Source organism: Myxine glutinosa, chromosome 8, assembly GCF_964187855.1.
Source record: "Myxine glutinosa chromosome 8, kmMyxGlut1.1, whole genome shotgun sequence".
In the NCBI taxonomy this organism is placed as follows: domain Eukaryota; kingdom Metazoa; phylum Chordata; class Myxini; order Myxiniformes; family Myxinidae; genus Myxine; species Myxine glutinosa.
Window position 1 is genome coordinate 140,149,680 of NC_136268.1, and position 13,889 is coordinate 140,163,568.

Here is a 13,889-nt window from a genome sequence, read left to right on the forward strand (position 1 = left end):
CCGTGGAGCGCATGGTCTGGAGCTAATCGAGCCGGTGTGAGGACGCATCCTCCCCCGCTCCGCCGCCATCCCCTCTGTTGTTGTTGTAATTGTTGTTGTAGTTGTTGTTATTGTTGTTGTTTGGGGAAGAAGATGGGAGGAGGTATGGGAAAGGTCCTAAACTCACTACTGATGCCATATAATCACATTCTGGTGCAACGAAGAGTCATAATTAATGGAGACGAGGCCTTAACTGACATAGAATAAGAATAACTAGGAAGATGTCCGAAAGTTGTCTACGTGTGGTGCGGTGGACCTGGGCACGACATTTAATGGGGGAATAAGGGGAAGGTCGGCTCTACTGATTGTTATTTACATGCAATGGGACTAGGGAATGGGGGACTGGGGAAAGTTGGGGAGTATTAGAGAAAATAGGGGAATATTTACAAGCGGATATGGAGGCCAAATTCCATATTCGCAACATTATGTATGTATGTACATCGGAAAACCATAGGAAACTAAAACAGCACTCAGAGTGCATAGTCTCACCACGCGTGCTCATTCTGAACAAAATTATCATCGTTAACTGAACACGCTACTATTATGGCCCACATACCCGTATCATCCATGCACCCTTTTATGTTATATCCATTGGCATTTTCTGTAGCTTTATTGATGATTGAATAATTATTGGCATATTTAACCACCATTTTTGTGCACGTTAAGGCTAAATTGCATCAATGAAGATGAATATGGAATATTTTCAAACTTTATTCCTCATGGTTAGTCGAACATACGTATAAAGTTTTGCATCGATCTGATAAGCGGTTCTGGAGAAGAATATATTTTTAAACGTTTTTATTTTCAATCCAATATGGCCACCAGACAATGTGACTGATGACATAAATTTAACTCTTCACTCATATTGGGTTGTAGATCAGATATATACGTATATATATATATATAAAGTCTCAGATTTTTCAGACAAGGATTTAAATTCAACCAATTATGGCTGGAATACCACTTCACCAATGATGCCATCGTCATCACCCTATATACCCCATTGGGAATTTATGACATATGCCAAGTTTCAATTGTTTTTGTTGAGCAGTTTTGGAGATGATACAACAACAACAACAGGCATTTTAAGGCCATTTTCCCTGCAAGAGCGGGGTTTAGCCTTGCGGTCCCCATGACAATGTTCTCCATTTTCCCCTATTTTCTGCATCTCCCCTTGTTAACGCCCTTGCCCGCATTTCTTCTTCGACCATGTTTAGCCAAGTCTTTCTCGGTCTTCCCCGTCCTCTACTTCCTTCTACATTCATTTCCATCACTCTTCTCAACCAGTCACTTTCATCCTTCCTCAACACATGACCAAACCATCTCAACCTGTTTCTCTTCACAGCATCCATCACAGGCTCTATTCCCATCATCTTTCGCAATTCATCATTTGTCTTCCTCTCTCTCAACGATACTCCGCACATCCACCGAACCATTCGCATTTCCACCCTTTCCAGCATTCGTTGCTGCTCTACGTTCATTACCCATGTCTCACTCCCATAAATCATAACACTTCTCACACATGCAGCATACACCTTTCCCTTCAGCTTCAATGACACTCCCCTCCTCGTCAGGACGCCACTCAGTTCCCGAAACTTCTTCCATGCACATCTCACTCGAGCAACCGTTGCCGAGTCTGATCCGCCTTCTCCATTCAGCATGTCTCCAAGGTAACAAAATGTTTTCACACCTTCCAGCTTCACGTCATCTCCAAGATCCAACTCAGCATTTCCTCCATCTGCAGCTCCCTCTGTGCACACCTTACACTTGAATGTAGCTGCCACACTGGTTAATGACCCTCTCAAACCACTACATTTTTGATGAACCCACTCAGCGCATATTGTACATTGAATGGAATTCACTCCGACACCCTTCCTGCACACAGCACACGGCCACTTCCCAGTTCTTTCCACCTCACCACATGCTTTACCAATTGCCATCACCTTCGTTTTTCCGATATTCACCTTCAGACCTTTTGTCTCCATACATTCCATCCACTTGTTCATCTTCTCCTTCAGTCCATCCATACTTTCTGCAATCAATACCAGATCATCTGCATACAACAACTCCCACGGTAAACCCTCCTTTACGTTCTGAGCCAGGACCTCCGTCACAGCTACAAATAGTAGTGGACTTAGTACCGACCCCTGATGCACTCCCACCTTCACCTCAAACTCACCACTGTTCCCGTCCTTCGTCCTTACAGCTGTGCGCGCTCTTTTGTACATTGCCATCACTACTCTGATCAACCATTCCTCCACTCCTAACTTCCTCAATGCCCATGTCACTACTTCATGTGGAGCCCTATCGAATGCTTTCTCCAGATCACCAAACCCAAGAAACAACTTCTCCCTCTTCTCTATATACTTCTCCTGCAACTGCCTCACAATAAAAAGAGCATCTGTCATTCCTCTTCCTGGCATAAATCCAAACTGCATTTTGTCAATCTTCACTTTCTTCCTTATCCTCATCTCCAACACACTTTCCAATACCTTCATTCCATGCTCCAATAACTTTATCGCTCGATACGAGCCACAGTCCAGAGGGTCACCTTTCCCCTTGTATAGAGGGACGAGGGTACTCAGTTCCCAATCCACTGGAATGCGGCCTTCTTTCACCACCAGATTGCAGATCTCTGTCATTCTCTTCACACCCCAATTTCCCGCTGCCTTCAACATATCTCCCACAACTCCCGTCGGCCCTCCCGCTTTTCTACTCTTCATTGCTTTTATCGCTTCCTCAAGTTCCTTCTCGGTTATCTTCTCTGCCGGTCCTAAAACTGGGTTACTCTCTATGTTGCCATCCCATTCATTCTCTGCATTCAACAGTATTTCCATATATCTCTTCCATCTTCCTTTAATTCCATCTGGGTCCACAACGATTTATCCCACTTCATCCTTCAAGCAACTCACCCCCATCACATCTCACCTCTCTTTCGCTATCTGCTTTGCAATCCTGAATACCGCTCTCTGACCCTCTTCCTAATACAAGCGTTCTCCGAACATTTTCCTACATACCTCCTGTGCCTTTGCTACCTCTTTCTTTGCAGCCTTCTTGGCTGCCTTATAACTTTCATGCTCTGCCTTTTCTGCCCCCATACCCTTCGCCTTCTGCCACTCATTGAACTTCTTCCTCTTCTCGTCAATCTTCTTTCCAACTTCATCATCCCACCACCATGTTTCCGAGTGCCTCGGTGGTCCTTTTGTCCATCCACATACCTCACCAACGGCTCCCAACAGACTAGCTTTCATTGACATCCAACCACTTTCAAGCTCAACCACATCAGCTTCCACCATTCGCAGCCTCTCTTTTAATGCCTCCCTCACTGTCACCTCTTTCAACCTCCACACCTTCATTCTCGGTTGGTACTTCACCCGCCGAGCTCTCCTCGCACCTTTCACCCTTATGTCGCAGACAACCACACACAGTGGTGCTGTGTATGGAGATGATGAATGAATGATTTGAATATGGAGATGATGACCAATTTTATTTCCTTTAAACCAATATGGCTGCCATAACATGTGACCTATGACATCAGAGTTTTCAATGAAACATTATCCATGGGGAGTCCCTCCTATGTTTAGAGTTTCAAATTTATCGGACAAGCGGTTGTAGAGAGAAATAATTTTAAACCGAAAAGATATAGATGTGGACACTAGCACATGAGCATGCATGCACACACACGTACACACACACACACACACACACACACACACACACACACACACACACACACACACACACACACACACACACACACACACACACACACACACACACACACACACACACACACACGCATTGCAAAATAGTGTCGCAACCCATTCAGGGAGAGACTAAATACAGGGCTGGCCCGATCTCCACCGAATTTCGCATACGTGTTCGAAGTACCCAGAGTCAATTGAATGGCAAGTCGTCTCCACCACCCCTCCCCCTCCTACAGCAAGGACGCTGTATGTAGATGGAGGGGGGGGGGGGGGCAACAACTTGCCAATGCAAAGCAAGTTGGTGTTTCTCGTTCACTATTAAAGCTCCGATTGATTTCTTTGATAAAAGCTGTGGGAATCTACTTTAATGCCCTCATACACATCACTTCCATACAATAAGCCATGAAAAACCCAATTTTATTAACCTCAATTTAATTAATTGCCAGAAGCAGCAAATTGTACATTAAATGATGCCGATATAAGGAGAAGCATTATATTTAAGCCAGAGGAGTAGTGATAGCATTGTATAGATTCTATAGTTTGGCTGAATTTTGAATATTACATTTAAATTGATAGATTGCCATATTATAGAAACTGCATTAACTACATTAGATAGTGTTCAGCATTGAGCATCAAGAATGGCTCCAAGGATGAATAGTGACGATAACTAAGACTCAAGAGCATATAGCCTGAAGATAAAGAAAATATGAACTCGAACCGAGATGAGGCACGATTGTTGTTTTTTTTTATTCAAGAGAGCAGGAGGTTTGTGGAATTGTATGCCAGGAAGAGTACTAGGAGTAAGGCAGGTGATCAATTTAAACCCTTATATAAATAGCTCTTCAATCTTCTATTGGTGTTTGCATAAGACACCAAGATGATGGCATGGGACGTACAATAAGGTAAAAGCATACAGCAATTTCGTGCTTGCATATGAGATACCACTGTGTTTGTATTCAGCTGTTTGTAAGATTCCACAAGTTTATATGGAAGTCACATCATAAAAACACCATCGTGCTCCCACGGGGGAACTCCATCGGACACCATGGTGCTCCTATTCTAAACTTACATTCCCTTGAGGCGATTCGATCGGGAAATATAATTAGATAAGTATCGCAAAGTAATGAGAATAGACAGGAACAGGTGCTTGGTGTGAGTAGGCAGACATGGTGTGCACATGGTTGTTTTGGGGTACGTGTTTCGACCTGTTGGGGGAGTGAGATCGAAGAGAATGTGGAAGTTGGTTCTAAAGATATGAAAAAGAGGAAGAAATGGGTGAAGTGAGCAGTGATTATGGATTTTGGGAGTTTCACCAGAAGGGGATTGAAGGTGTTCCATGTGTGCCCTGCAAAATCTTGGTTGGGGCGGGGGGGGGGGGGGGGGTGGGAGGTGTTGTCACGGAAAGGGCAGTGGGTGTAAGACCAGAAAGGTGGTCAAAGACAGAGAGACCACTGACCTGTCTGCAATGAGGGAAGTAATATGCCCATAGACTCAACTTCAGCGTGGCAGATTCCAATAATCTCGAAGTCCTTGGTTTTCAAGGTGTCACGCTGAACAAGGTGTGAGGCAGGGACGCCAGCCCAAAGGGGAGAGCAGTGCTCTATCAAGCTGTGGATGAATGCCTTGGAGGTGGACAGGAGTTCAGGTTTGCCAAGGAAGGACTTTGTATGATGCAAGATGCCCAGTCCGCAACGGGCTTTGGAGGCCAAAGATCATGGCCGATATTGAGACCCAGGAGTTTGAGTGACTGAACTTCAAGAGGATTGGTAAGAAAAGAGATGGGCCGTTTGCTCGACGGTCGTTTTCGGAGAAAGAGAATGTGAGATTTGCCAGGATTGAAAGACATATTCCAAATGTTTGACCAGCTTGTAATTTTGTCAAGGTCTGAGGAGAGGGAAGAGGGTACAGCCTATCTGTCTGAAGGATGAGAGATGTCTCGACAGGGAGTGCAATCACCAGCAAATCGATAAAGGGGATTTTCCAGAGAGTCATAGAGATCGTTGATTTGGATTAAAAATAAGACTGGGCCGAGAACACTGACTTGAGGCACTCCAGCCTTGACAGGGGCAGGAGATGAAAGGATTTCGTTGAGAGCCACATGTTGGCTATGAGAGTAGAGGAAGAGAGTAATCCATTCCATGACCTTTCTGATGATTGGAAATAAGCTACTCGTAATTGGTCTGTGGTTAAGTGGATCCGTTTTTTGTGATGTTGGCACATTTCCAAGCAGATGGAAGATGACCTCGGGCAAATGGCAGGAAGATAGGAGCTAAAAGAGGATGTGCAAGAGCACCCGAGCAGATTTTTAGGACATGTGAGCTGATGCTGTCCAGTCCAGTTGTAGAATAAGAGTCGAGGTTTGTCAGAAACCTCTCCACCTTTTCAGGTGCAAAAGATACAGAGCCAAACTTACGAAAGGCGCATCACAGGAAGTAGATATGGGAGATCTCAGTCCTGAATAGAGACTGCTTCTTGCAGTCCTTGCCAAAGAGCTTGAGTGAAATTCCAGACTCACCGGTGCAGAGGCATCTCTCTGAGAATAGCATGAGAGATGTTGTCTCTCACAAGCATATGATCAGATGAACCAATTGCAGCAGAGGAAGAGCAGGAGACATTTGCAAGGAAGTTATAGCCATCACCAAGTCCAGAAGGGAGGATTTGCCATTGGGAGAAATCCAGGTTGGAAAGTTCACAGATTGTGATAGTCCCATGGAGTCACAGAAGTCCTTCACTGAAGTGCCATGGCTGTTGAGAGAGGTACCAACACCCAGCTGACAGACAGTTTTGGAAAATAATATTGTGAAGAAGAAGAAGAATAGAAAAAGTAGAGAACTGTATCGTGGTGAAGACGAAGAACATGTGTGGATACTCCTGACGGAGAAATAAGGAAAGTGAAGCGTTTTTAAATGTTTAAAAATGCTTTTCAAGGAAGAAACCTGTATAGTCAAGGAAGATTCAGTTTGGAGATATTGAGAAAAGGGAGAAAAAAGAATAGAGAACAGGAAGTGCAGGCAGGAATTAAAATGGATTGAGATTGTTGTTGAGTGAAAATATAATATACAAGTCAGGAGATGACGATGGTTCACGAGTGAGCGGTATTCAATGACAAAGGTCAAAACCGACATTGAAAATATATAAATAGGAATGTATTATCTGTTATGAGACAAGATAGTTACACAATACCGAAAATTCGGTTCGATTCTGACAACTTTGAAAATTTGACCTTTGTGACTTTGAAATGTCAAAACGAAGGTTACTGACCTTGAAATGAGATAGAAAATAATGTATAATCAGTTATGAGGTTAGTTAGCTGCACAATACCGAAAATTCGGTTCCATTCCGACAACTTTGAAAATTTGACCTTTGTGACCTTCAAAGGTCAAAGGTCGAAGATTCTGAAATTTGTTGGAAAACTTGTATTTCATGATGTATGTGATAATATAAGATCATGTACGACATTTCACCCTATCAGGAAGCGAACAATGTAATAAAACCATCAAAAATTGACTTTTCTAAATTTCGTGACCTTGTGACTTTGACCTTGGGGCGAAAATGAAAAATCGAGCTCCGTGGGGCTAGGCACATGACATTGGTCGAACCAAATACCGAAACCCCTGTCAGATTCCACCAACTCCCTCGGAGAAGATGTAGCTTGAACTCGATTACCCTCTAAAAAGACATCTTTTTCGGGCATGGCTCCGCCCACACTGGGCGCAATACGCCCACTCTAGGCAGGACACAACTAGATCATGATATCAACCTCCCACCCAAGTTTCATCAAGATCGGATGATATCATCAGGTAGTTATGCTGCGGACAGACAGACACACACACAGACAGACGCACACACATGACGAATATAGTGGTCACTCTGTTTGATAACTCGTGAACCAATATATTTTTGAAGCGAGGAGGGGACATAGGATAACGTTGAGGAGATACAATGTTTGGGAATAAAGAAGCAAAAAGAGAAATACGGAGGGAGGCAAAAGGGACACAGATTTTTCACAGTTGTTGTCCGAGGAGCATCGAAAGTCGGCCTTGAAGACCACCAAAACGAATTCGACCAATACAGCACAACAAGGTATGATTTAACACGGAAGTGGGACGGAAACACAAACAGACAACACAGGAACGTGGGTATAACAGAAAAACACGGCGAACCCGGTTCGGAAAACTGAGCTTTAATGAGGTGGAAGCAGCAGCTGCAGATTCGATGAAATGTACTTTGCTTTACACGATGCACACTTTATTGTTCAAATAAATTTCCTCTAAATATGTTTGCATGCTACCAAGAATAAAGGAGGATTAGGCCAGAGTAAACGTGCAGGCAGCCAGAGTAAACGTGCAGGAAGCCAGAGTAAATGTCCAAAGGTCCAAAGGTGTTTGGCAGATTCTGTGTGATCGTTTGTCGTTCTCAACCAAACTTTCGATCAAACTATATCGAACTTTTTAAAGAAGCAAAGCTATGGGTAGACCATTTTAGTGGCAAACATCCGATGAACTGACATGCTGCCTCGATTAGCCACACGGAAATCCTTGTGAATGACATGTCATGTAAATGCTCAACTTTACATTTGTTTGGGTAAAATGGCCGGTGATGTATTTCTTTTACTACAAACCTCTGCGTAGCTGTGCGGATGGAGATGCGTGCCGGCAGAGTGGAAGAGCGCCCGCTGGTTGCCTCGGGTGGTGCTGCAGAATCAAATCCACTGGAGAGGAATGTGGCAGAACCTACAGGTCAAAACAACACAAGTTCTTAGTCAAAACAACACAAGTTCTTCGAGCTAACTTAACAATTTAAATCGAAACACAATCAATAATTCCTTAAGGGAGATTCCATGCTCAACATACACTTTGGGCCCTACAACATATAACGCGAAACAACATGAGTTTTGAGGTTTGTGCCACATATTCCATCTGTCTAACCTGGGTTTGAAACCAGGCCTAGCTCCAATCCAAGCACCAGTGCATGTGTCTAAAGGATGTAAGCCAGAGAATCTGTCTACCAGCACTGGTTGTTGGTGGACATTAATAATCTTACTATAATTCACCAAATGTTCGTCTGTCCGTTCGAAGGTACCGCAAAAATGGCTCAACCGATCGCAACGATATTTTGGGTGGGTATTCCTGGGACCCCCTGGAGTAAAATAGGCTATATTGTTTTTCCAATTTTTCCAAGTTTTCCAATTTTCCAGTTTTTCCAAACACGATGGAATAATATTTACCGATATGAACAGTGATGTGGCTTTTATTGAAATTCTACAAATACTGTTTAGATTTTAATGAGAATTATGAACCTGTCGTGAATGCGGAAGTGGACAGCTGCCGGCAATGCATGGGTTTGATAATATCCCAATACAACCATCATTCAATCGTAATGTTAAATTGTTAAACGTTAATCGTGTTAATCGTTTTGTTAAAGTATCAATTGATGATTGGAATTGAGTGAATACAAATACGATTTTGAATTCGTAATTGTATTCACCCAACCGTACAGAACTTCACATCAGGATTTAAATATTTGATTATGTCACGAATGTTGTTGAAAGTTTATTTTTTATATTAACTAGCAACGGTACCCGCCCTATGGGCAGGGCTTCAATTGGGAGGCCCAAATGAAAAGGCTAAATATCAGAAATTGAAGGCTTTTTTTCTTTTAAACGATTTATATAAACATCCGTTAAATCTCGATCGGTGCAGCCGTTTGTGCGGCACCCGGGAAAATAACGTCATGCGGGAGCAAGTATCAGCAGGATGTGGCAGTGTGGGAGTCCACGTTTCTGATCCTCCTTCATGCCGAAGTAGCCCACCACTTCTCCAAGCATTCCGCTCTTCAGATCCGCCATGAGAGATTTAAGCTTGATACTGAAGACGCGTGCAGTTAGTACTCCCGATGTCGTATGTACTCCCGATACGTGTTTCCTTCATTGTAAAAACTACCAAAACAACAGTTAAAAGGATTTTGAGCCGATATGTGTTACGGCCTTGGAAAGATCGATGGAGACAGCGATCTGTTAGCATATACACCGCCCAAATAGCTATGTGGAATTCTCTCATGTGGAGATTAAACATCGTTTGAACTTTGGCCGAGGTCATTATTTACTTTTACTGATGTTTATATACGAATGATGTTCAGTGATGTTTATATTGGTTTTGGGTCATCCTTTCCACATATCTTGTGGGATTGTGAGTTGAAGAGACGGCTGTGATGCCGAGGAGGGGGTTGGAATTCTCTCAAGCAGGGATGCAACCCATGTCCTTATAAAAGGTCTTTGTCCGAGTCCGATCGGTGCAGCCGTTTGTGCGGCACCCGGGAAAACAACATCGTCACAATGAAATCATCGTCACAATGAACGTTATGCGAACGTGAATGTTATGCGGGAGTCCAAACCTGAGAATGCTGGAGACTAAAGCTGAAATTGGAAAAACAATATCGCCTATTTTACTCCAGGGGATCCCAGGATTAACCACCCAAAATATCGTTGCGATCGGTTCAGTCATTTTTGCGGTACCTTCGAATGGACAGACAGACAGACAGACAGACAGACGGACGGACATTTGGTGAATTATAGTAAGATGTTATTTCATTTGTGATTGGAGTTATGCTGTTTGGAATGAAAAAATAAATATCGAGTTCAAGTGAATGACGAAATGCCGTGACGGTTTCTACTTTCTAAACGTGAATTCGCGGATCGCCATATGCAGATTCGCCATTGACTGGGTATGGAACAAACGTACCCGTTTGTTTGCCAACGGGTACGTTTTTCATGGAAGTCCTTCACGAACTTGCTGTCCATGTCTGACGTGCGACTGAAGGTGCTACAGGAATGTGGAATTTATTGGTTTCATGCTTTAGCATTCGCCGTTTCTGCATTGTCTGTTTGCTTCTGGCCTCCCACCCGTGCGTAGCATGGGTACCTCACTAGTAACAATAATATGAGTTCCCTTACAAGGAGCTTTGACACAGGAGGAGGCCATTAGGCCTATCAAAGCCTGTCCTATTGTTACCAACTTGTGGTAGTTTGTCCATGCTCTATCCCTTTTGAATGACCTATCTCTCTATCCCTGGGCATCAAGCAAGGAAAGCAGCACATACCATTTTTAAAGTATTTGGTATGGCTCGGCCAGGGTTTGAACCGCCAATCTCCCAAAATCAAAGCGGACGCTCTAACCTTTAAATTAGGCTGGTTATAAATGATCCTACAATTGCAACGAGTAGGTGAGTTAATGTTGGCACCCTGGCCTTCTTCCGAATCCCTGTTCTAACCCACAGAGGGATAACGCATCAGCGGCACAAACGCTCTTCCTGTAATTATGCCAACCAGCAGCCACATTCTGCACACAAATGAATGAAACTAATCAATTTGATTATCCAGGTGGTACTTGGGCAGCCAGCAAGCCCACAATATATATATAACAGTCACGCTCGTAACCATCGACTGGCAAAGATCAGACATACTTTAAACACTGCTGCCGATTGTCCGACTCGCTGAAATGGAAAAATGCCTTATCATGGAACCATTATCGATCCAACTCGGAGTGCATTTACAGGCAACAAGCTCCATCTTGTGAAGTGTGCTGAAGCTCAAGATAAATTTCTGGAATGATTTTGTGAAGTACTGGGCCCAGGATGGAGTGTTGAGAGCCGGGTTACAAATGTCATGCAACAATGCACTGCACTGCATCACTTCCTATAATTGTCACTTTTAAATCCCTGAACTTGCTATAATTGTCACTTTTAAATCCCTGATGTGCTATTGGAAGTCTGTCAATTGATGTATAGTATTATTGAGATGTCTTTTGAACTTAACTCAAAAAAGTGCAGAGAAAACTCTGACGTCGATTTACCGAATCAGGTTGCGCTGAAGGTCCATGGGATAGAGCACATTGCATTTGCCAGATCTGCTGTACAATGTTGTTGTGCTGTGATAATGTTCTACATAATAATATGATTATAATGATAATTGAACAAAATAAGAGCATGAATGAGAGATTATAAATGAGTAATATTCCTGAAGGCAATTCAATGAAGTGTTTGAAGGTTTATGTTCAGAAAGTCCATTATGAGCCATATTGATGCTATTAGGATTATCTAAAGAGATTTTAAGACGTTAAGCATGTTCCGCACATTCTTCTGCCATTAATGTTACAATTATGATTTAAGTCGATTCTTCAATTCCTCTCCAAAAAGGACATTAAAAATACATTTATCTTAAGTAAATCCTCATTATCTACTCTAGCATGCATAGAGAGCCATGAATTCAGATAAAAGTTGAAAATGAAATTTGTTTTTATAAAACAACTACCAATCACTGTTTTCCCTACCCTACAGTGAGTAATCCAATCAGAAAGTTGGATCAAAAATGGCTCCCTGGAAAGCAATCCATATCGATGATCCTAAGCGCTGCATTCAATGTGAATTAAAAGTTCTAAATTTATTGACTGCCCACTACTTTGAATAGGTAGTAAAGTATGAAAAATATCTCCAAGTGAGCAGAAACAGGTGATTTAATTAAACAATTAAGATCAGCCGAGTAACAGGAGCTGACCGAATATTTTTTCGATGGAAACTCACAATTGAAACAAGTAACTGACTCATTTTTATGCCGAAGTCGACGGAGGCATTAGGTTTTCAGGTTGTCTGTATGTCTGTCCATCTGTCCGTCTGTCCGTCTGTCTGTCTGTGTCCGTGAAAGGTTTTCGTTACCGCGATAACCTGAGAAAGGCTGAAGGGCTCTTAGTCAAACTTGGTGCAGGTATGTATCTTACTATAATTCACCAAATGTCCGCCGTCTGTCTGTCCGTCCGTCCATCCGTTCCCAGGTACCACAAAAACGGCTGAACCGATCGCAACGAAATTTTGGATCGGTAATCCTGGGACCCCTGGAGTAAAATAGGCTATGTTGTTTTTCCAATTTCAGCTTTGGTCTCCAGCATTTTCAGGTTTGGACTTCCGCCTAACGTTATTGTCCCGGGTACCGCAAAAACGGCTGCACCAATAGCAACAATACACCTCCATGCCCGTGGGATTCCCACAGGTGACCCGACTAGTGTAGTATAATTAGGTAAAGATAAACTGATTATATTTTGGTGTCATGGGGTCAAAGGCCAAAGGTCAGAACAGAGGTCATGTTAGGTAAAAATCCTGTTGCCACGATAACTTGTTCTTCATGAGCCAATGAGGAAATTGCAGCCATTGCTACTCAATCAGGAAGGTGATTTCACATTTGGCTTACGCGCTCACCTATTAGACATGTAACATCATTTGGGTGTGCCAGTGTAAGAATCCGGTGTGCCCGTCAAGTGAAAATGTGAAAACATGCCTGGCATTTTGCAAAAACAAACAAGCAATCCATCTGCGAGAACATTATTTAACAAGCTGGAGCCTGATCACCGAGGCATGTATATTACGTGATATCTTGGAACAAGCAATCTATATGATAGTAGATCTGCATGTGGACTCAGCTCGCACCTATCGACAAACCAATTACAATGGGTGATATTAAACACTAATGCTCTTGTAAGATGATCATAAAGTTGATTCCATTTTACTTCCTCGAAACAATGTTGATGAGTATATCTATCTTACTTGTACTCCGAGTGCAACGCGTAGAACCATCCTCAGCATCATCATCTGCGGAAGGAAAAAGGAAAAGAAAAGGAAGTCGTTTCAAAATTTAAACAATATGACGAGGCCTCAAGCAAATGTATGATGGTTGAGTTGGTATAATATTCAGTAATTGAAAATGTAAAAAGTAACAACCTCATACTTTCAATTTTATAAATTTGAGTTAATTAATTTGAGCTCCTGATTCTACGAGCTAGGATCCTAGGTTAAAATCCCGTATGTATGGTGGAGTCTCCTTATGACCAACATATGTTTTTCATGGACTACTCATTTAATCGAAAATTTAATATACGGAGACTCCCCCGACTCCACACTCCCACCACACCACAACTGCCAACAACAGGTGGTACCCCAAAGTGTTCAGGGTGTGTTGTATCCAACTTTCCACTCAGACATTGGCCAAAAATACTTTAAAATTAGACTACGTTTCACCTGAAACAGCTTGTCCTGCACTTCACGTTTGGCCATATTCGAGCTTACCAAACTGACCATTAAAAAATGACTTACCTTTGC

General features: G+C 42.7%; 1 protein-coding gene across 1 annotated transcript in view; it reads right to left on the reverse strand.

The window, feature by feature from the left end:
• Positions 1 to 13,889, reverse strand: part of LOC137432951 (sorbin and SH3 domain-containing protein 1) — a 446,359-nt gene that overhangs the window by 225,600 nt on the left and 206,870 nt on the right. Inside the window, exons 10-11 of the mRNA XM_078783773.1 lie at positions 13,338 to 13,382; positions 8,368 to 8,479 (exon numbers count right to left, since the gene is read on the reverse strand). Of these exons, the coding sequence (XP_078639899.1) occupies positions 8,368 to 8,479; positions 13,338 to 13,382 (157 nt within the window). The remainder of the gene's footprint in view (positions 1 to 8,367; positions 8,480 to 13,337; positions 13,383 to 13,889) is intronic.